General features: G+C 41.3%; 3 protein-coding genes across 5 annotated transcripts in view; all 3 read left to right on the top strand.

Annotated features, from left to right (window-relative positions):
- The first annotated feature begins 800 nt into the window (after positions 1 to 800).
- Positions 801 to 17,871, top strand: LOC143748450 (deoxyribonuclease TATDN1). Of its 3 annotated transcripts, none has more exons than XM_077240491.1 (12): positions 801 to 937; positions 1,068 to 1,133; positions 1,338 to 1,387; positions 4,078 to 4,141; positions 4,216 to 4,359; positions 4,512 to 4,554; positions 9,730 to 9,815; positions 10,002 to 10,042; positions 15,709 to 15,785; positions 15,862 to 15,932; positions 16,049 to 16,175; positions 17,698 to 17,871. In XM_077240491.1, the coding sequence occupies exons 1-12, from the start codon at positions 859 to 861 to the stop codon at positions 17,801 to 17,803; spliced, it is 954 nt and encodes a 317-aa protein (XP_077096606.1). In that variant the 5' UTR covers positions 801 to 858; the 3' UTR covers positions 17,804 to 17,871. The 3 variants fall into 3 exon arrangements, with proteins under 3 accessions (XP_077096606.1, XP_077096608.1, XP_077096607.1); XM_077240493.1 differs by having other exon boundaries at positions 17,702 to 17,871; XM_077240492.1 differs by lacking the exon at positions 17,698 to 17,871 and adding an exon at positions 16,300 to 16,327 and having other exon boundaries at positions 16,049 to 16,199.
- An 893-nt stretch (positions 17,872 to 18,764) lies between these two features.
- Positions 18,765 to 22,417, top strand: LOC143748452 (E3 ubiquitin-protein ligase RNF139-like). The gene is made up of 2 exons (XM_077240494.1): positions 18,765 to 19,054; positions 20,244 to 22,417. The coding sequence occupies exons 1-2, from the start codon at positions 18,892 to 18,894 to the stop codon at positions 22,052 to 22,054; spliced, it is 1,974 nt and encodes a 657-aa protein (XP_077096609.1). The 5' UTR covers positions 18,765 to 18,891; the 3' UTR covers positions 22,055 to 22,417.
- Positions 22,418 to 23,791: 1,374 nt separating this feature from the next.
- The window catches only part of LOC143748455 (transmembrane protein 65-like), a 14,261-nt gene continuing 13,052 nt past the window's right edge, over positions 23,792 to 25,000 (top strand). Inside the window, exon 1 of the mRNA XM_077240498.1 lies at positions 23,792 to 24,401. Within this exon, the coding sequence (XP_077096613.1) occupies positions 24,188 to 24,401 (214 nt within the window). The 5' untranslated portion in view covers positions 23,792 to 24,187. The remainder of the gene's footprint in view (positions 24,402 to 25,000) is intronic.

Genomic DNA, 25,000 nt, shown 5'->3' on the forward strand with positions numbered 1-25,000 from the left:
ATCTTTACTGTACTTTTCATTTCAGTATCCATGAATCTCACACACACACACACACACACACACACACACACACACACACACACACACACACACACACACACACACACACACATTAATACAGTGTAATGTTATGATATATTTGTCCTCCAGGTGGCGCTCGATACACATTAAAAAACCTGGAATGTTTTTGTGGCCAGTGTAAAATAAAATAAAAAATACATAAATACATTTGAAAATAAGTAAATAAAAATTTATTATATTTGATTTAAAGAACGACACATCACACAGTACATTACTATGGTGGTTAGAAAAGTAATATTATACACATAATTATACGATTCTTTTTTCACAGTATCAATTGGGTCTTTAAACAAACAAATATATATATATATATATATATATATATATATATATATAAATATATATATATAGTAGCCTTTTAAAGTTTAGGATGTGGGTCCATCGCACGAGGATATTTGATAAAAATCATCAAAAACATTAACCCCCCGCATTGGAGAATACAATTGTTAAAATACATATTTATTCCATTCTGACATTAAATGTAAATCCGCCGCAGCTTTCTCTCCTCTGATTGGTCCATCCTGAACAGCGCTGAGGAAAGTAACAGAAACACGTGAGACGTGACATCAGTCTATATGCAATTTAGACAACTGGCTGAATTTATAATAGCACACTACTTTACTGTCTCTGCCATATGAAATATTATGCAAGTATGCCATTCAAATCCAACCAACCTAGAATTATTCATAGACGGTAGGAATAGACCATCGATCCTCCAACTAGAGATTCTTCCGGGTCGCGAAGCCCCGCCCACTCGACCACGTGTTTGTTGTGTTTATGGGCGCGTTGAGAAGCGCGTGCAGGTTTTATTTCTCTACTTCTGCAAAAATCACAATGGCAAACTTCAGATTCATAGGTGAGAGATTATTATTATGTGTCTGATCATTTAAGAAATGATCTTTCAGCAGAAGGACTGAAACATGAAGGTTTATGACACTGTCACTCATAAAGAAACACGTGTACTGTATATCTGTCTCTGTCTGCAGATATTGGCATCAATCTAACAGACTCAATGTTCAGAGGAGTCTATAGAGGAACTCAGAAACATGAAGGTAATGTCAACATGAAAACTCATTGCTATTAAAAATGAAGAATACACTCACTTGCCACTTTATTAGGTACACTTGCTTTCCAAGTGATACGGGATGAATGCAGGGCAGATTTTCTCCTTGATGAGTGTATTGTCACACACTTTATACGCGTGTCATGTTGTTTCAGAGCAGATCACAGTGTGTGACGTCTGTTGTGTCTCTCAGATGATTTTCCTCAGGTCATCGAGAGAGCGCTGAAGGTCGGCGTGCAGAAGGTCAGCAAAGGTCATCATCATCCATCAATGATATTTAAGCAAAAATTAGGTCCTCAGTGTTTCCTTCGTGTTTCCTGTTTTATTCCTCAATATTTCCTTTTTCCTACATGTTTCCTTCCTTTTTCAATATTTCCTCTGTTTTCTTCGTTTGTCCTCCATGTTTTCTCTGTTTCCTCAGTGTTTCTCCATATGTCCTTCGTGTTCTCTATGTTTCTCCTGTAAGTTCATCAGTTTACTGTGCGTTTTCTCCATGTTTCCTATTTTTCCTTAGATTTCTTTGTGTTTTCTCCATATTTCCTCAGTGTTTTCTTTGTTTCCTCTGTGATTTCATCAGTTTCCTTTTTTTTCGCTGTTTCCTCAGTGTTTCCTCCATATTTACCTCCGTGTTTCCTCCATATTTTCCTCCTTGTTTCCTCCATATTTTCCTCTGTGTTTCCTCAGTGTTTCCTCCATATTTTCCTCAGTGTTACCTCCATATTTTCCTCCATATTTACCTCCGTGTTTCCTCCATATTTTCCTCCTTGTTTCCTCCATATTTTCCTCTGTGTTTCCTCAGTGTTTCCTCCATATTTTCCTCAGTGTTACCTCCATATTTTCCTCCATATTTTCCTCCATATTTTCCTCTGTGTTTCCTCAGTGTTTCCTCCATATTTTCCTCAGTGTTTCCTCCATATTTTCCTCCTTGTTTCCTCCATATTTTCCTCTGTGTTTCCTCAGTGTTTCCTCCATATTTTCCTCTGTGTTTCCTCAGTGTTTCCTCCATATTTTCCTCAGTGTTTCCTCCATATTTTCCTCCTTGTTTCCTCCATATTTTCCTCTGTGTTTCCTCAGTGTTTCCTCCATATTTTCCTCAGTGTTTCCTCCATATTTTCCTCCTTGTTTCCTCCATATTTTCCTCTGTGTTTCCTCAGTGTTTCCTCCATATTTTCCTCGGTGTTTCCTCAGTGTTTCCTCCATATTTTCCTCTGTGTTTCCTCAGTGTTTCCTCCACATTTTCCTCTGTTTCCTCCATGTTTTCCTCCATGTTTCCTCAGTGTTTCCTCCATATTTTCCTCAAGTGTTTTCTCCACATTTTCCTCAGTGTTTCCTCCATATTTTCCTCACTCTTTCTTCTGTGTTTCCTCCATATTTTCCTCAGTGTTTCCTCCATATTTTCCTCACTCTTTCTTCTGTGTTTCCTCCATATTTTCCTCAGTGTTTCCTCCATATTTTCCTCCATATTTTCCTCCATGTTTCCTCCGTATTTTCCTCCATATTTTCCTCCATATTTTCCTCCATATTTTCCTCCGTTTCCTCAGTGTTTCCTCCATATTTTCTTCCGTGTTTCCTCCATATTTTCTTCCGTGTTTCCTCCATATTTTCCTCAGTGTTTCCTCCATATTTCTCTCAGTGTTTCCTCCGTATTTTCCTCAAGTGTTTTCTCCACATTTTCCTCCGTATTTTCCTCCATATTTTCCTCCATATTTTCCTCCATATTTTCCTCCATATTTTCCTCCGTTTCCTCCATATTTTCCTCCATATTTTCCTCCATATTTTCCTCCATATTTTCCTCCATATTTTCCTCCATATTTTCCTCCATATTTTCCTCCGTTTCCTCATTGTTTCCTCCATATTTTCCTCCATATTTTCCTCCATTTCTTCATTGTTTCCTCCATATTTTCCTCCATATTTTCCTCCATTTCTTCATTGTTTCCTCCATATTTTCCTCCATATTTTCCTCCATTTCTTCATTGTTTCCTCCATATTTTCCTCCATATTTTCCTCCATTTCTTCATTGTTTCCTCATTGTTTCCTCCATATTTTCCTCCATATTTTCCTCCATTTCTTCATTGTTTCCTCCATATTTTCCTCCATATTTTCCTCCGTTTCCTCATTGTTTCCTCCATATTTTCCTCCATATTTTCCTCCATATTTTCCTCCATATTTTCCTCCATATTTTCCTCCATATTTTCCTCTTTGTTTCGTCCATATTTTCCTCCGTTTCCTCCATATTTTCCTCCATATTTTCCTCCATATTTTCCTCAGTGTTCATCATTAATAAGTGATATCTGAACATATTTTTCTCAGTGTTTCCTCCATATTTTCCTCCATACTTTCCTCCATATTTCCCTCTATATTTTCCTCTGTGTTTCCTCCGTGTTTCCTCCATATTTTCCTCCGTTTCCTCCATATTTTCCTCCATATTTTCCTCCATATTTTCCTCCATATTTTCCTCCATATTTTCCTCTTTGTTTCGTCCATATTTTCCTCCGTTTCCTCCATATTTTCCTCCATATTTTCCTCCATATTTTCCTCAGTGTTCATCATTAATAAGTGATATCTGAACATATTTTTCTCAGTGTTTCCTCCATATTTTCCTCCATACTTTCCTCCATATTTCCCTCTATATTTTCCTCTGTGTTTCCTCCGTGTTTCCTCCATATTTTCCTCCGTTTCCTCCATATTTTCCTCCATATTTTCCTCAGTGTTTCCTCTGTTTCCTCTGTGTTTCCTCCATATTTCCCTCTATATTTTCCTCTGTGTTTCCTCCGTGTTTCCTCCATATTTTCCTCCGTTTCCTCCATATTTTCCTCCATATTTTCCTCAGTGTTTCCTCTGTTTCCTCCGTGTTTCCTCCATATTTTCCTCAGTGTTCATCATTAATAAGTGATATCTGAGCAGTATTGAGGTTGATCATGATGTTTCCTCAGTTCATCATCACTGGAGGATCCCTGGAGGACAGCAGAGACGCGCTCACACTTGCTCAGACCCGAGGTAACATCACTCCATGCGGGATCTCTGCAGATCTGCGGACACTCAGTAATGTGTGTGTCTTTGTGTGTATGTAGAGGAGTTCTTCAGCACGGTGGGCTGTCACCCGACCCGCTGTTCTGAGTTCGACTCGCTGGGCTCGGATCAGTACCTGTCGTCTCTGCTGGAGCTGAGTCTTAGTAACACACAGAAGGTGGTCGCTGTGGGAGAGTGTGGCCTCGGTAAACCATCATGCCAATCTTAAGGGAAATATATCACATTTACTGCTTTCCTGACAATGTAGAACTACCCAAGTAAACAATTCATTAATCAGAAGTAGGTAATGATCATCAGTTGATCTGTTTAACTGGTTTTCTCTTCCAATGCTTCACAGATTTTGACCGGTTGGAGTTTTGTCCCAGAGAAACTCAACTGAAGTGAGTGTTTTTCCCATTTTAAAGCTGTTTTTTTTTTTTTTTTGCTGATGTTGATCTTGTGTGTTTGTGATGATGTTGATCTTGTGTGTTTGTGATGATGTTGATCTTGTGTGTTTGTGATGATGTTGATCTTGTGTGTTTGTGGTGATTTTGATCTTGTGTGTTTGTGGTGTGTTTGTGATGATGTTGATCTTGTGTGTTTGTGATGATGTGGATCTTGTGTGTTTGTGGTGATGTTGATCTTGTGTGTTTGTGGTGTGTTTGTGGTGATGTTGATCTTGTGTGTTTGTGGTGATGTTGATCTTGTGTGTTTGTGGTGATGTTGATCTTGTGTGTTTGTGGTGATGTTGATCTTGTGTGTTTGTGATGATGTTGATCTTGTGTGTTTGTGGTGATGTTGATCTTGTGTGTTTGTGGTGATGTTGATCTTGTGTGTTTGTGGTGATGTTGATCTTGTGTGTTTGTGATGATGTTGATCTCGTGTGTTTGTGGTGATGTTGATCTTGTGTGTTTGTGGTGATGTTGATCTTGTGTGTTTGTGGTGTGTTTGTGGTGATGTTGATCTTGTGTGTTTGTGGTGATGTTGATCTTGTGTGTTTGTGGTGATGTTGATCTTGTGTGTTTGTGATGATGTTGATCTTGTGTGTTTGTGATGATGTTGATCTCGTGTGTTTGTGGTGATGTTGATCTTGTGTGTTTGTGGTGATGTTGATCTTGTGTGTTTGTGGTGATGTTGATCTTGTGTGTTTGTGATGATGTTGATCTCGTGTGTTTGTGATGATGTTGATCTCGTGTGTTTGTGGTGATGTTGATCTTGTGTGTTTGTGGTGATGTTGATCTTGTGTGTTTGTGGTGTGTTTGTGGTGATGTTGATCTTGTGTGTTTGTGGTGATGTTGATCTTGTGTGTTTGTGGTGATGTTGATCTTGTGTGTTTGTGATGATGTTGATCTTGTGTGTTTGTGGTGATGTTGATCTTGTGTGTTTGTGATGATGTGGATCTTGTGTGTTTGTGGTGATGTTGATCTTGTGTGTTTGTGATGATGTGGATCTTGTGTGTTTGTGATGATGTTGATCTTGTGTGTTTGTGGTGATGTTGATCTTGTGTGTTTGTGGTGATGTTGATCTTGTGTGTTTGTGGTGATGTTGATCTTGTGTGTTTGTGGTGATGTTGATCTTGTGTGTTTGTGGTGATGTTGATCTTGTGTGTTTGTGGTGTGTTTGTGATGATGTTGATCTTGTGTGTTTGTGGTGATGTTGATCTTGTGTGTTTGTGATGATGTTGATCTCGTGTGTTTGTGGTGATGTTGATCTTGTGTGTTTGTGGTGATGTTGATCTTGTGTGTTTGTGGTGATGTGGATCTTGTGTGTTTGTGGTGATGTGGATCTTGTGTGTTTGTGGTGATTTTGATCTTGTGTGTTTGTGGTGTGTTTGTGATGATGTTGATCTTGTGTGTTTGTGATGATGTGGATCTTGTGTGTTTGTGGTGATGTTGATCTTGTGTGTTTGTGGTGTGTTTGTGGTGATGTTGATCTTGTGTGTTTGTGGTGATGTTGATCTTGTGTGTTTGTGGTGATGTTGATCTTGTGTGTTTGTGGTGATGTTGATCTTGTGTGTTTGTGATGATGTTGATCTTGTGTGTTTGTGGTGTGTTTGTGATGATGTTGATCTTGTGTGTTTGTGATGATGTGGATCTTGTGTGTTTGTGGTGATGTTGATCTTGTGTGTTTGTGGTGTGTTTGTGGTGATGTTGATCTTGTGTGTTTGTGGTGATGTTGATCTTGTGTGTTTGTGGTGATGTTGATCTTGTGTGTTTGTGGTGATGTTGATCTTGTGTGTTTGTGATGATGTTGATCTTGTGTGTTTGTGGTGATGTTGATCTTGTGTGTTTGTGGTGTGTTTGTGATGATGTTGATCTTGTGTGTTTGTGGTGATGTTGATCTTGTGTGTTTGTGATGATGTTGATCTTGTGTGTTTGTGGTGATGTTGATCTTGTGTGTTTGTGGTGTGTTTGTGATGATGTTGATCTTGTGTGTTTGTGGTGTGTTTGTGATGATGTTGATCTTGTGTGTTTGTGGTGATGTTGATCTTGTGTGTTTGTGGTGTTTGTGATGATGTTGATCTTGTGTGTTTGTGGTGTGTTTGTGGTGATGTTGATCTTGTGTGTTTGTGGTGTGTTTGTGATGATGTTGATCTTGTGTGTTTGTGGTGTGTTTGTGATGATGTTGATCTTGTGTGTTTGTGGTGATGTTGATCTTGTGTGTCTGTGGTGTGTTTGTGATGATGTTGATCTTGTGTGTTTGTGGTGATGTTGATCTTGTGTGTTTGTGGTGTGTTTGTGATGATGTTGATCTTGTGTGTTTGTGGTGATGTTGATCTTGTGTGTTTGTGATGATGTTGATCTTGTGTGTTTGTGGTGATGTTGATCTTGTGTGTTTGGGTGTGTTTGTGATGATGTTGATCTTGTGTGTTTGTGATGATGTTGATCTTGTGTGTTTGTGGTGTGTTTGTGATGATGTTGATCTTGTGTGTTTGTGGTGATGTTGATCTTGTGTGTTTGTGATGATGTTGATCTTGTGTGTTTGTGGTGTGTTTGTGGTGATGTTGATCTTGTGTGTTTGTGGTGTGTTTGTGATGATGTTGATCTTGTGTGTTTGTGGTGATGTTGATCTTGTGTGTTTGTGGTGATGTTGATCTTGTGTGTTTGGGTGTGTTTGTGATGATGTTGATCTTGTGTGTTTGTGATGATGTTGATCTTGTGTGTTTGTGGTGTGTTTGTGATGATGTTGATCTTGTGTGTTTGTGGTGATGTTGATCTTGTGTGTTTGTGGTGTGTTTGTGGTGATGTTGATCTTGTGTGTTTGTGATGATGTTGATCTTGTGTGTTTGTGATGATGTTGATCTTGTGTGTTTGTGGTGTGTTTGTGATGATGTTGATCTTGTGTGTTTGTGGTGATGTTGATCTTGTGTGTTTGTGGTGTGTTTGTGATGATGTTGATCTTGTGTGTTTGTGGTGATGTTGATCTTGTGTGTTTGTGGTGTGTTTGTGATGATGTTGATCTTGTGTGTTTGTGATGATGTTGATCTTGTGTGTTTGTGGTGATGTTGATCTTGTGTGTTTGTGATGATGTTGATCTTGTGTGTTTGTGGTGATGTTGATCTTGTGTGTTTGTGATGATGTTGATCTTGTGTGTTTGTGGTGTGTTTGTGATGATGTTGATCTTGTGTGTTTGTGGTGATGTTGATCTTGTGTGTTTGTGGTGTTTGTGATGATGTTGATCTTGTGTGTTTGTGGTGTGTTTGTGATGATGTTGATCTTGTGTGTTTGTGATGATGTTGATCTTGTGTGTTTGTGGTGTGTTTGTGATGATGTTGATCTTGTGTGTTTGTGATGATGTTGATCTTGTGTGTTTGTGGTGTGTTTGTGATGATGTTGATCTTGTGTGTTTGTGGTGTGTTTGTGATGATGTTGATCTTGTGTGTTTGTGGTGATGTTGATCTTGTGTGTCTGTGGTGTGTTTGTGATGATGTTGATCTTGTGTGTTTGTGATGATGTTGATCTTGTGTGTTTGTGATGATGTTGATCTTGTGTGTTTGTGATGATGTTGATCTTGTGTGTCTGTGGTGTGTTTGTGATGATGTTGATCTTGTGTGTCTGTGGTGTGTTTGTGATGATGTTGATCTTGTGTGTCTGTGGTGTGTTTGTGATGATGTTGATCTTGTGTGTTTGTGATGATGTTGATCTTGTGTGTTTGTGATGATGTTGATCTTGTGTGTTTGTGGTGATGTTGATCTTGTGTGTCTGTGGTGTGTTTGTGATGATGTTGATCTTGTGTGTTTGTGATGATGTTGATCTTGTGTGTTTGTGATGATGTTGATCTTGTGTGTTTGTGATGATGTTGATCTTGTGTGTCTGTGGTGTGTTTGTGATGATGTTGATCTTGTGTGTTTGTGGTGATGTTGATCTTGTGTGTTTGTGATGATGTTGATCTTGTGTGTCTGTGGTGTGTTTGTGATGATGTTGATCTTGTGTGTCTGTGGTGTGTTTGTGATGATGTTGATCTTGTGTGTCTGTGGTGTGTTTGTGATGATGTTGATCTTGTGTGTCTGTGGTGTGTTTGTGATGATGTTGATCTTGTGTGTTTGTGATGATGTTGATCTTGTGTGTTTGTGATGATGTTGATCTTGTGTGTTTGTGATGATGTTGATCTTGTGTGTCTGTGGTGTGTTTGTGATGATTTTGATCTTGTGTGTCTGTGGTGTGTTTGTGATGATGTTGATCTTGTGTGTTTGTGGTGTGTTTGTGGTGATGTTGATCTTGTGTGTTTGTGGTGTGTTTGTGATGATGTTGATCTTGTGTGTTTGTGGTGATGTTGATCTTGTGTGTTTGTGATGATGTTGATCTTGTGTGTTTGTGGTGATGTTGATCTTGTGTGTTTGGGTGTGTTTGTGATGATGTTGATCTTGTGTGTTTGTGGTGTGTTTGTGGTGATGTTGATCTTGTGTGTTTGTGGTGTGTTTGTGATGATGTTGATCTTGTGTGTTTGTGGTGATGTTGATCTTGTGTGTTTGTGATGATGTTGATCTTGTGTGTTTGTGGTGATGTTGATCTTGTGTGTTTGGGTGTGTTTGTGATGATGTTGATCTTGTGTGTTTGTGGTGATGTTGATCTTGTGTGTTTGGGTGTGTTTGTGATGATGTTGATCTTGTGTGTTTGTGATGATGTTGATCTTGTGTGTTTGTGGTGTGTTTGTGATGATGTTGATCTTGTGTGTTTGTGGTGATGTTGATCTTGTGTGTTTGTGATGATGTTGATCTTGTGTGTTTGTGGTGTGTTTGTGGTGATGTTGATCTTGTGTGTTTTTGGTGTGTTTGTGATGATGTTGATCTTGTGTGTTTGTGGTGATGTTGATCTTGTGTGTTTGTGATGATGTTGATCTTGTGTGTTTGTGGTGATGTTGATCTTGTGTGTTTGGGTGTGTTTGTGATGATGTTGATCTTGTGTGTTTGTGATGATGTTGATCTTGTGTGTTTGTGGTGTGTTTGTGATGATGTTGATCTTGTGTGTTTGTGGTGATGTTGATCTTGTGTGTTTGTGGTGTGTTTGTGGTGATGTTGATCTTGTGTGTTTGTGGTGTGTTTGATTATGTTTATCTCGTTTGTTTGGCTCACACAGATACTTCGAGCTGCAGTTTGATCTGGCTGAAGAGACTCGGTTACCCATGTTCCTCCACTGCAGGAACTCACACACACAGTTCCTTGGTATGGAGTCTCTTCTGGAAACATGTGTGTGATATTGTGTGTGTGTGACTAAACTCTGTGTGTGTGTGTGTGTGTGTGTGTGTGTGTGTGTGTGTGTGTGTGTGTGTGTGTGTGTGTGTGTGTGTGTGTGTGTGTGTGTGTGTGTGTGTGTGTGTGTGTGTGTGTGTGTGTGTGTGTCGCTCACAGATATCATGAAGAGGAACAGAGACCGGTGTGTCGGTGGAGTGGTGAGTGTGACCTGTTTCCTTTGGCATCATGACGGTTCCTCCATATTTCCTCCATTTTCCCCCCGTTTTCTCCATTCATGTTTCCTTTGTGTTTCCTTCTAGTTTTCTCAATATTTCCTCTGTTTCCTTCATGCTTCCTCTGTTTCTTCCATGTTTTCTCAAAATCTCCTCAGTGATTCCTCCTTGTTTCCTTCGCATTTCCTCCATATTTCTTCAGTGTTTTTCCTCAGTGTTTCCTGTTTCCTCCATATTTCCTCAGTGTTTCCTTCATGTTTCCTCCATTTTCTTGGTGTTTCCTCAGTGTTTCCTCCGTGTTTCCTCCATATTTCCTCTTTCTCCTTCATGTTTCCTCCATATTTCCTCAGTGTTTCCTCGTGTGTTTCCTCAGTGTTTCCTCCATATTTCCTCAGTGTTTCCTCGTGTGTTTCCTCAGTGTTTCCTCGTTTGTTTCCTCGTGTGTTTCCTCAGTGTTTCCTCGTTTGTTTCCTCGTGTGTTTCCTCAGTGTTTCCTCAGTGTTTCCTCCATATTTCCTCAGTGTTTCCTCGTGTGTTTCCTCAGTGTTTCCTCATTTGTTTCCTCGTGTGTTTCCTCAGTGTTTCCTCGTTTGTTTCCTCGTGTGTTTCCTCAGTGTTTCCTTGTGTTTCCTCAGTGTTTCCTTGTGTTTCCTCGTGTGTTTCCTCAGTGTTTCCTCAGTGTTTCATCGTTTGTTTCCTCAGTGTTTCCTCAGTATTTACTCGTGTTTCCTCATGTGTTTCCTCGTGTGTTTCCTCGTGTGTTTCCTCGTGTGTTTCCTCAGTGTTTCCTCAGTGTTTCCTCAGTGTTTCCTCAGTGTTTACTCAGTGTTTACTCAGTGTTTCCTCAGTGTTTCCTCAGTGTTTACTCAGTGTTTACTCGTGTGTTCCCTCAGTGTTTCCTCGTTTGTTTCCTCGTGTGTTTCCTCAGTGTTTCCTCGTTTGTTTCCTCGTGTGTTTCCTCAGTGTTTCCTCAGTGTTTCCTCCATATTTCCTCAGTGTTTCCTCGTGTGTTTCCTCAGTGTTTCCTCATTTGTTTCCTCGTGTGTTTCCTCAGTGTTTCCTCGTTTGTTTCCTCGTGTGTTTCCTCAGTGTTTCCTTGTGTTTCCTCAGTGTTTCCTTGTGTTTCCTCGTGTGTTTCCTCAGTGTTTCCTCAGTGTTTCATCGTTTGTTTCCTCAGTGTTTCCTCAGTATTTACTCGTGTTTCCTCATGTGTTTCCTCGTGTGTTTCCTCGTGTGTTTCCTCGTGTGTTTCCTCAGTGTTTCCTCAGTGTTTCCTCAGTGTTTCCTCAGTGTTTACTCAGTGTTTACTCAGTGTTTCCTCAGTGTTTCCTCAGTGTTTACTCAGTGTTTACTCGTGTGTTCCCTCAGTGTTAACTCAGTGTTTACTCGTGTGTTTCCTCAGTGTTAACTCAGTGTTTACTCGTGTATTTCCTCAGTGTTTCCTCAGTGTTTACTCGTGTGTTTCCTCGTGTGTTTACTCGTGTGTTTCCTCAGTGTTGCCTCAGTGTTTACTCAGTATTTACTCGTGTTTTTCCTCAGTGTTTCATCAGTGTTTCCTCAGTGTTTACTCGTGAGTTTCCTCAGTGTTTACTCAGTGTTTCCTCAGTGTTTACTTGTGTGTTTCCTCGTGTGTTTCCTCAGTGTTTCCTCAGTGTTTACTCGGGTGTTTCCTCAGTGTTTCCTCAGTGTTTCCTCGTGTGTTTCCTCAGTGTTTCCTCGTGTGTTTCCTCGTGTGTTTACTCTAGGGCTGCAACTAACGATTATTTTGATAATCGATTAATCGGACGATTATTTTTTCGATTAATCGATTAATCGGATAGAAATTAAATTAGATTTTTTTTATTATAACTAAATAAAACCGTAAATCAGGGTATTTATGTGTAAAAGTGTACTTTAAAAAGTGCAAAAGCCACACATTGAGTTTTACTAATATCAATATTTGCATTGTTTTTAATGATAATTGCTGATGGCAAGTTGACAAACATGATTATTGTTAAAAAAATGATATCCAACATATTATGTTTTAACACAATTTTTGTTAAAACAAATTTACACAGACATGTTGTTCAGATGTGAATATCTGAACTAAAAACAAACTAAAAACATCTAAAATATATAATTCATTTAATTTTTATTTAAAATTAATTATATATAAGGAATATAAGGATAAAGAATATAATATATATTATATATAATATATAAAAGAATAATATAAGGATAAATTGATTAAATAAATATAGAAAGACTGAAAACAATTGTGTGAACGTAGAGCCGCAGTAGATCGCGTTTGAAAAACAATTAAAACTTAGTAGACAAATGCTATAAAAAGAGAACGGAATGGAGGTAACGTTACCCAGCAAGCTAACAGTCTTGAGTAAAGGACAGGAGAAATTATGCATTAGTGCACAAGCATTCGCTGAAAACCACTGAGTACAGTGACTAAAAGTCAATATTTTACTGCTGCTGTTATTAACTGCCTTTATATTTAGTGCTTCGCTTTGTAAAGACCGTTTTAATTTAACCTATTTCTGCGGTAGCGCTATTTTAATCCATCACTTACGTTGCGAGCGAACTGATTGCGCAACCTGATGCTCGAGACAAAATACAGACATCCCAAGATCCCGGAAGTCCCGGGAGTCTCCCGCATATTGATTGCGGCTCCCTGATGCCCGCGAATTAGTTCAAACTCCCGAAATCTAGAGCGCGCATGCGAGACAGAAGAGACTGCTCCAAACCGTGTAGCGCGCGCGCTCGGCAGAGCGCCTGAGGGAGAGAGACCTTGCGTGTGTGTGCGTACCAGTAAACGCTCCCCGTGACGTAAGCAGACCAACTAATCGATAATGACATTCGTTGACAACGATTTTCATAATCGATTATAATCGATTTTATCGATTAGTTGTTGCAGCCCTAGTTTACTCGTGTGTTTACTCGTGTGTTTACTCGTGTGTTTACTCAGTGTTTCCTCAGTGTTTCCTCGTGTGTTTCCTCAGTATTTCCTCAGTATTTACTCGTGTGTTTCCTCAGTGTTTCATCAGTGTTTCCTCAGTGTTTCCTCAGTGTTTCCTCAGTGTTTCCTCAGTGTTTCTTCAGTGTTTACTCGTGTGTTTCCTCAGTGTTTCCTCAGTGTTTACTCGTGTGTTTCCTCAGTGTTTCCTCAGTGTTTCCTCAGTGTTTCCTCAGTGTTTCCTCAGTGTTTCCTCAGTGTTTACTTGTGTGTTTCCTCAGTGTTTCCTCAGTGTTTCTTCAGTGTTTACTCGTGTGTTTCCTCAGTGTTTACTCGTGTGTTTTTACTCGTGTGTTTCCTCAGTGTTTACTCATGTGTTTCCTCGTGTGTTTCCTCAGTGTTTCCTCAGTATTTACTCGTTTGTTTACTTGTGTTTCCTCAGTGTTTACTCGTGTGTTTCCTCAGTTATTACTCGTGTGTTTTTACTCGTGTGTTTCCTCAGTGTTTACTCGTGTGTTTCCTCAGTGTTTCCTCAGTGTTTCCTCAGTGTTTCCTCAGTGTTTACTCGTGTGTTTTTACTCGTGTGTTTCCTCAGTGTTTACTGGTGTGTTTCCTTTGTGTTCCTCAGTGTTTCCTCAGTGTTTACTCGTGTGTTTCCTCCGTGTTTCCTCAGTGTTTCCTCGTGTGTTTTTACTCGTGTGTTTCCTCAGTGTTTACTGGTGTGTTTCCTCGTGTGTTTCCTCGTGTGTTTCCTCGTGTGTTTCCTCAGTGTTTCCTCAGTGTTTCCTCAGTGTTTCCTCAGTGTTTACTCAGTGTTTACTCAGTGTTTACTGGTGTGTTTCCTCGTGTGTTTCCTCAGTGTTTACTCAGTGTTTACTCAGTATTTCCTCAGTGTTTCCTCAGTGTTTCCTCAGTGTTTACTCAGTGTTTACTCAGTATTTCCTCAGTGTTTCCTCAGTGTTTACTCAGTGTTTACTCAGTGTTTACTGGTGTGTTTCCTCGTGTGTTTCCTCAGTGTTTACTCAGTGTTTACTCAGTATTTACTGGTGTGTTTACTGGTGTATTTCCTCGTGTGTTTCCTCGTGTGTTTCCTCGTGTGTTTCCTTGTGTGTTTTCTCGTGTGTTTCCTCAGTGTTTCCTCAGTGTTTACTCAGTGTTTACTCAGTGTTTACTCAGTATTTACTGGTGTGTTTACTGGTGTATTTCCTCGTGTGTTTCCTCGTGTGTTTCCTTGTGTGTTTCCTCAGTTTTTCCTCAGTGTTTCCTCAGTGTTTCCTCAGTGTTTACTCAGTGTTTACTCGTGTGTTTCCGTATGTGTTTCCGTGTGTGTTTCCTCAGTGTTTACTCAGTGTTTACTCAGTATTTACTCGTGTGTTTACTCGTGTGTTTACTCGTGTGTTTCCTCGTGTGTTTACTCAGTGTTTACTCAGTATTTACTCGTGTGTTTACTCGTGTGTTTACTCGTGTGTTTCCTCGTGTGTTTACTCGTGTGTTTCCTCAGTGTTTACTCAGTATTTACTCGTGTGTTTACTCGTGTGTTTCCTCGTGTTTCCTCAGTGTTTCCTCAGTGTTTACTCGTGTGTTTACTCGTGTGTTTCCTCGTGTGTTTACTCGTGTGTTTACTCGTGTTTTTCCTCAGTGTTTACTCAGTGTTTCCTCGTGTGTTTCCTCGTGTGTTTACTCGTGTGTTTACTCGTGTGTTTACTCGTGTGTTTACTCGTGTGTTTCCTCGTGTTTCCTCAGTGTTTACTCAGTATTTACTCGTGTGTTTACTCGTGTGTTTCCTCGTGTGTTTCCTCAGTGTTTACTCAGTATTTACTCGTGTGTTTACTCGTGTGTTTACTCGTGTGTTTCCTCGTGTGTTTCCTCAGTGTTTACTCAGTATTTACTCGTGTGTTTACTCGTGTGTTTACTCGTGTGTTTACTCGTGTTTCCTCAGTGTTTACTCAGTATTTACTCGTGTGTTTACTCGTGTGTTTCCTCGTGTGTTTCCTCAGTGTTTACTCAGTATTTACTCGTGTGTTTACTCGTGTGTTTACTCGTGTGTTTCCTCGTGTGTTTACTCGTGTGTTTCCTCGTGTGTTTACTCGTGTGTTTACTCGTGTGTTTACTCGTGTGTTTCCTCGTGTGTTTACTCGTGTGTTTACTCGTGTGTTTACTCGTGTGTTTCCTCGTGTGTTTACTCGTGTGTTTACTCGTGTGTTTCCTCGTGTGTTTACTCGTGTGTTTACTCGTGTGTTTACTCGTGTGTTTACTCGTGTGTTTCCTCGTGTTTCCTCAGTGTTTACTCAGTATTTACTCGTGTGTTTACTCGTGTGTTTCCTCGTGTGTTTACTCGTGTGTTTCCTCAGTGTTTCCTCAGTATTTACTCGTGTGTTTACTCGTGTGTTTACTCGTGTGTTTCCTCGTGTGTTTCCTCAGTGTTTACTCTGTATTTACTCGTGTGTTTACTCGTGTGTTTCCTCAGTGTTTCCTCGTGTGTTTCCTCGTGCGTTTCCTCAGTGTTTCCTCAGTATTTACTCGTGTGTTTACTCGTGTGTTTACTCGTGTGTTTCCTCCATATTTCCTCAGTGTTTCCTCGTGTGTTTCCTCGTGTGTTTCTTCAGTGTTTCCTCCATATTTCCTCAGTGTTTCCTCGTGTGTTTCCTCGTGTGTTTCTTCAGTGTTTCCTCCATATTTCCTCAGTGTTTCCTCGTGTGTTTCCCAGGTTCACTCGTTTGACGGCACGCATCAGGACGCAGCGGCTCTGATAGATCTCGATCTCTACATCGGTATCAACGGCTGGTGAGTTCAGTGTCTCTGACTGATGCTTAACTCACCATTTATTCATCGTTAAAATTATTTTAGTTCTATATTTTAGCTCTTTGAAAACAGCAGAGAATCTGGAGGTGATGAAGTCGATCCCATCGGACAGACTAATGATCGAAACAGGTTCAGGCCGAGTCTTTTTATATCACAGGAACACTATATATGCATATAACTGATTTGTTATGATTTAATGATCAAGAAACAACGGTTCTGTGTTTCTTCACGTGTTCGTGTCACAGACGCGCCGTGGTGTGGCATTAAACACACTCACGCAGGAGCAAAGATGATCAGAAGCTCATTCCCCACCAAGAAGAAGTGGGAGACGGGACACTGCGTGAAGGACCGCAACGAGCCCTGCCACATCACGTATGACACACTCTCACACACACACTAAACACACGCACTCTCACGCGCACACACACACACACACACACACACTAAACACACGCACTCTCACGCGCACACACTAAACACACACTCTCACGCGCACACACACACACTAAACACACACACTCTCACGCGCACACACACACACACACACACTAAACACACACTCTCACGCGCAAACACACACACACACACACTAAACACACACACTCTCACGCGCACACACACACACACACATACACACACTAAAAACAAACACACACACTCTCACGCACACACACACACATACACATTAAAAACTAACACTCACACACTAAACACACACACTCGCACTAAAACACACACACACACTCATTCACTCAGACAGACACACACACACACACACGCACACACACACACACACTCTCTCTTTCATTCACTCAAACACTCACTCTCACACACACATACACACTCACTCACACCCACACACACACACACACACACACACACACACACACTAAACACACACACTCTCACGCGCACACACACACACACACATACACACACTAAAAACAAACACACACACTCTCACGCACACACACACACATACACATTAAAAACTAACACTCACACACTAAACACACACACTCGCACTAAAACACACACACACACTCATTCACTCAGACAGACACACACACACACACACACACACGCACACACACACACACTCTCTCTTTCATTCACTCAAACACTCACTCTCACACACACATACACACTCACTCACACCCACACACACACACACACACACACACACACACACACACACACACACACACACTCACACACACACACACACTCACACGCACACACACACACACACTCTCTTTCATTCACTCAAACACTCACACCCACACACACACACACACACTCACACACACACACACGCACACACGCACACACTCTCTCTTTCATTCACTCAAACACTCACACACACACACTCACACACACACACACACACACACACTCACACACACACACACACTCTCTTTCATTCACTCAAACACTCACACCCACACTCACACACACACACACGCACACACGCACACACTCTCTCTTTCATTCACTCAAACACTCACACCCACACACACACACTCTCTTTCATTCACTCAAACACTCACACCCACACACACACACACACACTCACACACACACACACGCACACACTCTCTCTTTCATTCACTCAAACACTCACACACACACACTCACACACACACACACACACACACTCACACACACACACACACTCTCTTTCATTCACTCAAACACTCACACCCACACTCACACACACACACACGCACACACGCACACACTCTCTCTTTCATTCACTCAAACACTCACACCCACACACACACACTCACACACACACACACACACACACACTCACACACACACACACACACACACACTCTCACACACACACTGATATGATGACTGAATCTGTGTGTGTAAATGTGATTATCAGACAGGTTCTGGAGGTGCTGGCGGCGGTGAGGGACGAAGACCCACTGGACCTGAGTGAAACCATCCTCGACAACACCACGAGACTCTTCTTCAAGACCAGTTCATGAGAACCACTTTTATTTCCATACGCGTGTCTGTTATACTGAAGATGCACAATAAAAGTGACAAGACTCTGTGTACTGTACATGGTTATTACTGTAAAAGTCCAGTCACCTTTATTTATACAGCGCTTTTTACAACAGAGTGTTTCAAAGCAGCTTTACAGAGATAACAGGAGAATAATGCAAGAGTTTCTAGAAGAAAACAGCGTCACAGTCCAGCGTAAGTAAGTTCAGTGATGCTTCATTTTTGTTTAAAATAAGTTATTAATTTAGTTTATTTGTCTATATAGCCGCTCTGGAGTAAACCGTGATGTCATCGTCCAGCTCAGTTCAGTTCTCATATAATGATCAATGCAGGAGATCAATAATATTGTAGAATGTTAAATTTAATGTCCCCAACTAAGCAAGCAAAAGGCAATTTTAGAATAAAGCCATTTATTTTAATTAAAGTAAAGCTGAAATAAAATCAAATATTGGATGTAAAACTGCACGAAGATTAGAAATGTTGCACTAAAAATTACTTACTGGAAATAAATAAAAACTAAACCTGAAATAAATGTATTCTAAATAGTAATGTTTTTTAAAAAAAAGATAATAAAAAAGTTAAACATAAAGGCACATTACATATCTGAAAATTAAATTAAAATTAAATTAAATATATTAATAAAAGCTAAAATAACAAGATGTGCAACAAGAATAGTTATATACAGTTGATACATGAATATTTATGATTTTTATTTTGTTGTTATGGATATCATGTATAATTTAAATTGTATATTATAAATTAGTAAATATAAAAATATATCTGAAGGTGTTTAAATATTTATGTGATTATTAATAATAAACAGAAATCATATGAATAACAGAGTTTTATTATTGTTTCTTATTAATCATAAACCCGAGTGTGCGCTCTGGCTCTGTCGTGTAGTATTCTGTATTCTGCATTCTGCATCGCGCGCATGTGCTTAGTCACTTCCGCGTTCCTCACATAGCAACAGCAGCAGAGCCAAAATGGCGACCAGTGGAGATCCTGCGTGACATCGAACCGAGTCACAGCACCGAAACCTGCGGTTCCCGGACAGCAGCGTCTCGCCATGGCCTCCGCTCACGGGCGGCTGGGTCAGCACTTTCTGGCCGTGCTGGATGTGGCTCTGCGGGTCCCGAGCATCTTTATAATCGACGCGATATTAAACTCCTACTCGGATCCCGGTATCGGATGGAGCGGAACCGCCGGAAGAGCGTTAATCCGCGCGCTGGGTGAGTCCGTCCGTCAGTCAAACCGGGATCTGGGGCGATCGGGCGGGTTCTAGTGCTAAGGTTCTGGTTCTGCTGTTTAAATCAGAGATAATGAGCTTAAATCCGCGAAACCGGGCCTGGGAGCAGAAACCGAATCAGTGACAGTCTAATCACGCGCTTTGATCTCCGTCAGTGTGTTTATAACGTGAGAGAAACTGTCAAAACTGTCCGTTCATTCATATGACGCAAGAGTCATAAATAATATGTAAATAATAATCACACAATGTGTTCATGAACCATCACGAACATGACAGCCACCGTTTAAATGTTTACATTTTTGGACGACACAACAACTATGTCATTAAAACTGTCATTTAAATGTTTGTATGCAAGTCAGTTGTTCATTTTAATCATAAATATTACAGGTTCCTGTATTGTAGTGTTGTCACGATACTGGAGTTTGTGACTTGGATACGATACCTTGAAAAATATCGATATTTTTAGCAACACTAGTGAATAGTGTAAACTTTAGCCTAGTTCAGTATGATATATCAGAAATACAGTCGAATTGCAACATAATTCTAATGGTTCAATTACATTTTAGTAATCAAAAAGCATGTATAATTAGTTGAATTAAGAAAAACAACAATTTAATATATTTGTCTTTTAATTTCTGTCAAATGTTGTGTATTTGAATTTTTCTGGCAATCAAATGAAGGCGTAAAACGTTAATTTAATTTAACTTTTAATCATATAAAATTAAACTAACTTCACAACAGATATTTACTGTTAAAATTAAAACATGGTAGAAAAATGTTTTGAACATACAGGATTCATATTTTATTTTGTGTGTGTGTGTGTGTTTGTTAATGCAGGATTCATATTTGAATATTGTTTTTAAGGTTTAATATTTACACACACGAGTCTATATTGCGATATGAGGTAAGCGTACTGTCCTGCTTTTGAATAATTCAGCAAAAAAATTTACAAATTCTTTGAAATTCCACGATATACAATAAATTCAGTTTTTTCTGCATCACATGGCCCTAAATATAGTCAATCAAACCATGAAATTTGTGTCAAATCATGCGTATTCCTATTGAAGTGACTACAGTTCTCTCGCAAAACTAAGCGCGAGGCATTATTACCATGTGAATATTGATGTTAGCATCACGCATGGGTCAGTTTTCATGCTCTCTGTGTTTTGCAGGTATTCTGGTCTCCGGTGTGGTTCTGGTGCTTTCCCAGAAGTCCCTGTTTAAGTTCTACACCCTTCTGGCGGGCGTTCTGCTGGGCGTGGCCTCGGTTCTGCTCAACTACTACGGCACGTCTCCGGCGGTGGCGCTGCTGCCGCTGCGTAATGGGCCGACACTCTGGCTAGCGCTAGCGTTGCTGCAGCTACTGCTAGGACTGGGCTACGTGGCGCTGCTGAGCGTGCAGTCGCTCGGCGCCGCCCTGCTTGTGGCGGACATCATGGCGCCGCTGTGCGGGATGGTGGCGGAGCTGCCAGCGGACACGCGGAAAACATTAGCGCTGGCGTCCGGCGCGGTTCTAGCGGCGCACTCCGCCGTTAACCTCCTGCTGAAGCTCAAGTGGTTTTACTACTCGTGCCGCTACGTCTACTTACTGCTACGCCACATGTACCGCATCTACGGCTTGCAGCTGCTGCTCGAGGACACGTGGAAGCGCATACGCTTCCCGGACATACTGCGCGTATTCTGGCTAACGCGCATGACCGCACAGGCCGTGATCCTAGCGTACGTGGTGCGCGTTGTGCGCTCTGAAAGCGGGCTTCCTCTAGGATGGGACGTGTTCTGGGATCTGCTCGGCAACCTCATCATCAGCGGCTGCGACTCTACGCTAACCGTGCTCGGCATGAGCGCCGTCATCTCCTCGCTCGCGCACTACCTCGGGCTTAGCATCCTAGCGTTCATCGGCTCTACCGAGGAGGAGGATAAGCGGTTAGGCTTCGTAGCGCCTGTGTTGTTTTTCATCCTTGCGCTGCAAACAGGATTAAGCGGATTGATTCCCGAGGAGCGGCTAGTGCGGCTAAGCAGGAACATGTGCCTCTTGCTAACGGCTATCCTGCACTTCATCCACGGCATGACGGATCCGGTGCTAATGTCTCTCAGCGCGTCGCACGTCTCCTCAGTGCGCAGACATGTTCCCGTCCTGCTAGTATCGCTAGCTCTGTTCGCGCTGCCCGTGCTGCTCAGCTACGTGCTCTGGCATCAGTTCGTGCTAAACACGTGGCTGTTCGCCGTCACCGCGTTCTGCGTGGAGCTCTGCCTGAAAGTGCTAGTGTCGCTAACCGTGTACGCACTCTTCATGATCGACGGCTTCTACAACGTGCACTGGGAGAAGCTGGACGATTACGTGTACTACGTGCGCTCCACTGGAAATGTAATCGAGTTCGTGTTCGGCGTGATCATGTTCGGGAACGGCGCGTACACTATGATGTTCGAAGCGGGTAGCAAGATCCGCGCGTGCATGATGTGCCTCCACGCGTACTTCAACATATACCTGCAGGCTAAGAACGGCTGGAAGACGTTCATCAACCGCCGCACCGCCGTGAAGAAGATCAACTCGCTGCCGGAGCTCAAAGGCGAGCAGCTACGGGACATCGAGGACGTCTGCGCGATATGCTACCAGGAGTTCGCTACGTCCGCGCGCATCACGCCATGCCACCACTATTTCCACGCGCTCTGCCTGCGCAAGTGGCTGTACATCCAGGACACGTGTCCCATGTGCCACCAGCGCGTTTACATCGAGGACGACGGACTCGAGCGCGCTGCCGCTTCTAATAACAACGGCTACGCTGCGGCGGCTCCGGAGGCGGAGTTTGAGGATGGGGGCGCGGCTGATGTGGGTGCGGCCGAGGGAGGGGCGGAGCCTGCGAACGAGCTCCTTGAGGACAACGACAGCATCGAGTACGACGAGGACGAGTGGGGAACGCAACCTGGCGTCGCGCTAGTCGAGGACGACTACGCTAACAACGACGACGACACCGACTCCAACTGATGTTGTGTTTGTGTTGGTATAAAAGGGCTGATCATGTGTTTATCGCGGATAAAGAGTGACATGCTACTGCACCTCGATATGATCACTACTGGTCTCTTGTGTGACCTCTCTTATAATTGTGTACATTCTTGTACATGTAATAAAAGAATGATGCAGTTGTGCACTGGAGAAGCTGAATCAGCTGTTAATCTCTGATAGTTTACCATGCCATGAAAATGTTTCATTAAACACCTGAAGTGTTACGACTCCATCACGTGTTCGATTTCAGGCTGAACTGTCAATTTTTTTGCCAAGAGAACTGATGTAAATAAAGAATCAGCTTGAGTTCTTTTGTAAATAAAAATTAATATGCTGATAAATCTATGTTGATCTGGAACTTTGCACTTAATTATATATTTTTTGAATGTCTTTGTTGTCGTTTGTTTTCTCACAGGTTTCTATCAACTTTATACTTTGATTTGATTCTGTTATTATATTTAAACATTTTTAGTAAGGATTGTTCACAGTTTGTTATTTGTGAAATGCATTTAAAGGACGTGATATTGCCGGAGTTAAACGAAAAAGAATTAGGACTTTTCTAATGGGCCACAAAAGAAAAAAAAACATGCTTTTGTAAATGTATATGACACATAGTCTAACATCAAAAAGTAACTTAGCGTACTAAAATTAAATTATGACAATTTTATGATTTCATAATTTTAATAATTAATGTGAGATAAAGTAATAATAATGACTTAGTGTATCATAATTTTCTTTTTTATGTCATAACACAAAAAGTGAAAGTTATGACTTGGTATGACATGAATCTGACTATCTCAGTTTCAACTTTTCAATCTCATAATGACTCATAATTTACATTTTTATTACCTTTTTAACCATTTAATGTCCTAATTTCAACATCTCAAACTTTTTAATGTAAATTATTATTTAGTATGTCATAATTTCGAGTTTTTATCTCCTAACTATGACTGTCATCATTTTCTTGAGCCATAATGACATAAAGTCAAAGTATGTCATAATTATGATTTTTTTTAATCGTGATTAAAGGTATACTGTGTAGTTTTTTGTTCATATTTAAACTATCTTCCAAACCCGAGTTTTTGTCTTATCCTGAATCATTACGCTACGCTTATAATGAGTGTTTATATTGGGACTATTTTAGACCCACCGCTGCGGAGGAGCACTGCACCTGCGTGACTCGTCATAATACAAAGTAGTTCCGGTTACAATGTTCTTCCGCAAGACGCATGCAGGGTCCAGTTGCATAAACATGATCTGACCGTGTCTTAAGTTCTAGGATGAATGACCCACTAGTACACATTTAGGTTTAGGTTAGCTACTTAGGGGCAGTCAGTCTTAGTTTTCGGTATCAAATTAGGCTATTCTACATTTTAAGTAACTGATTTAAAAAAGAGCTGTGTCTTAAAGAAAAATGTTTTATGTCTAACTTGTAAGACTAGTCTTAGAGGTTTATGCAACTGGCCCCAGTTTTGCTTATTAACCGCTGAAAGTTACCTTTAAGATTTACCAAAGCATTTTTTATCACTATATACACTTGTGTTGCAGAAAGCGGCTTCCAAATTTAAAGACTCAACATTAAATCTTAAGTTCTTATCTCAAGTTCCATAAATGCATAATTATGTCCACTCATGTCTCCTGATTTTAAACCCAACTCGTCAGCAGCGAACAGCGAAGGACGTTTTCTACGGTTTTAACGTCATTTCCCATGACGCATCTGCCGCGCAGGACTATATTTCCCATCATGCACCATCAGCGCGATGGCGTCAGAGCAGAGCTTGTGGAAAGTCTCACGCGTAGTTGAACTGTCAGTGATCACACACAACGATGAATCATAACGCTAAATTAACAGCATAGCCGGAACATATCTCACAATAGAAGAGAAAGATTAGAATGGAAGCGGTTTTTTGAGGCGCGTCGGCTGTGTCCGTTGGTGCTGCGCGCGCACACTGGGTTATTTTGGTTTCAGTGAGGCAGTATGACATGCGCGTTTGATTTTGCCCATCTGTTTTTGATATGTTTATGATATGAACAGCATACAGACGCTATAGTGTCGCGTTCATTCATGTGTTATTGGGCGTGTCTGGATCTTTCGCGTGTATTTGTGCTGTGGTGATGATCCGGTTGGCTTTAGTGCGCGCGCTCGTGACCGGTCGCGCGGCGGGACCGGGTCACCTACACAGATGTTTCCTCGGAACTCACCGGCGCAAAGTCAAACCCGAGCAGCTGGACCTGCCGAACCAGGCCCGGGAGTTCGTGTACGGCCTGAGCCCGGAGACCCGGGTCTGCTTACTGAAGGAGCTGCAGAACTTCCAGTCCACGGCGGAAGGTAACGGACCGGCATATACCGTGCTTATACCGCGGTATTCTCAGGGCGTGTGTGTGTGTGTGTCTGGTCTCCCGACACACCAGCTAGCCAACAATTTCACCTTATGGTATTACCATTGTCCAACATTTTACCATGGTACTACAGCATGTATTTGTGACAGACAGTTCTCAAGTCAAGTCAGCTTTATTTCTACAGCGCTTTATTCAGTTCTGATTGTTTTAAATCAGCTTTACAGCGATATAAGAGAATCAGTGTTGCACATCATCAGACACTAGTGATTATTCAGATCTATGAGTTTCCACTGTTTCTACTGACTCTGTGGTTCTGACCCGCCTCTTCTCACTCAAACTCAGTGTCAGCAGTGTGTGTGTGTTCACTATCAACACAGTTCAAACCTGCATCATCTCTTTCATCTGAGTATGTGGGTGTGTGCGAGAGAGAGTGTGTGTGGGTGTGTGCGAGAGAGAGTGTGTGTGTGTGTGTGTGTGTGTGTGTGTGTGTGTGTGTGTGTGTGTGTGAGAGAGAGAGAGAGAGAGAGTGTGTGTGTGTGTGTGTGTGAGAGAGAGAGAGAATGTGTGTGTGCGAGAGAGATAGTGTGT

Source organism: Siphateles boraxobius, unplaced genomic scaffold (genome assembly GCF_051911475.1).
Source record: "Siphateles boraxobius isolate OS27281-9 unplaced genomic scaffold, OSU_SipBor_1 234, whole genome shotgun sequence".
Taxonomy (NCBI): domain Eukaryota; kingdom Metazoa; phylum Chordata; class Actinopteri; order Cypriniformes; family Leuciscidae; genus Siphateles; species Siphateles boraxobius.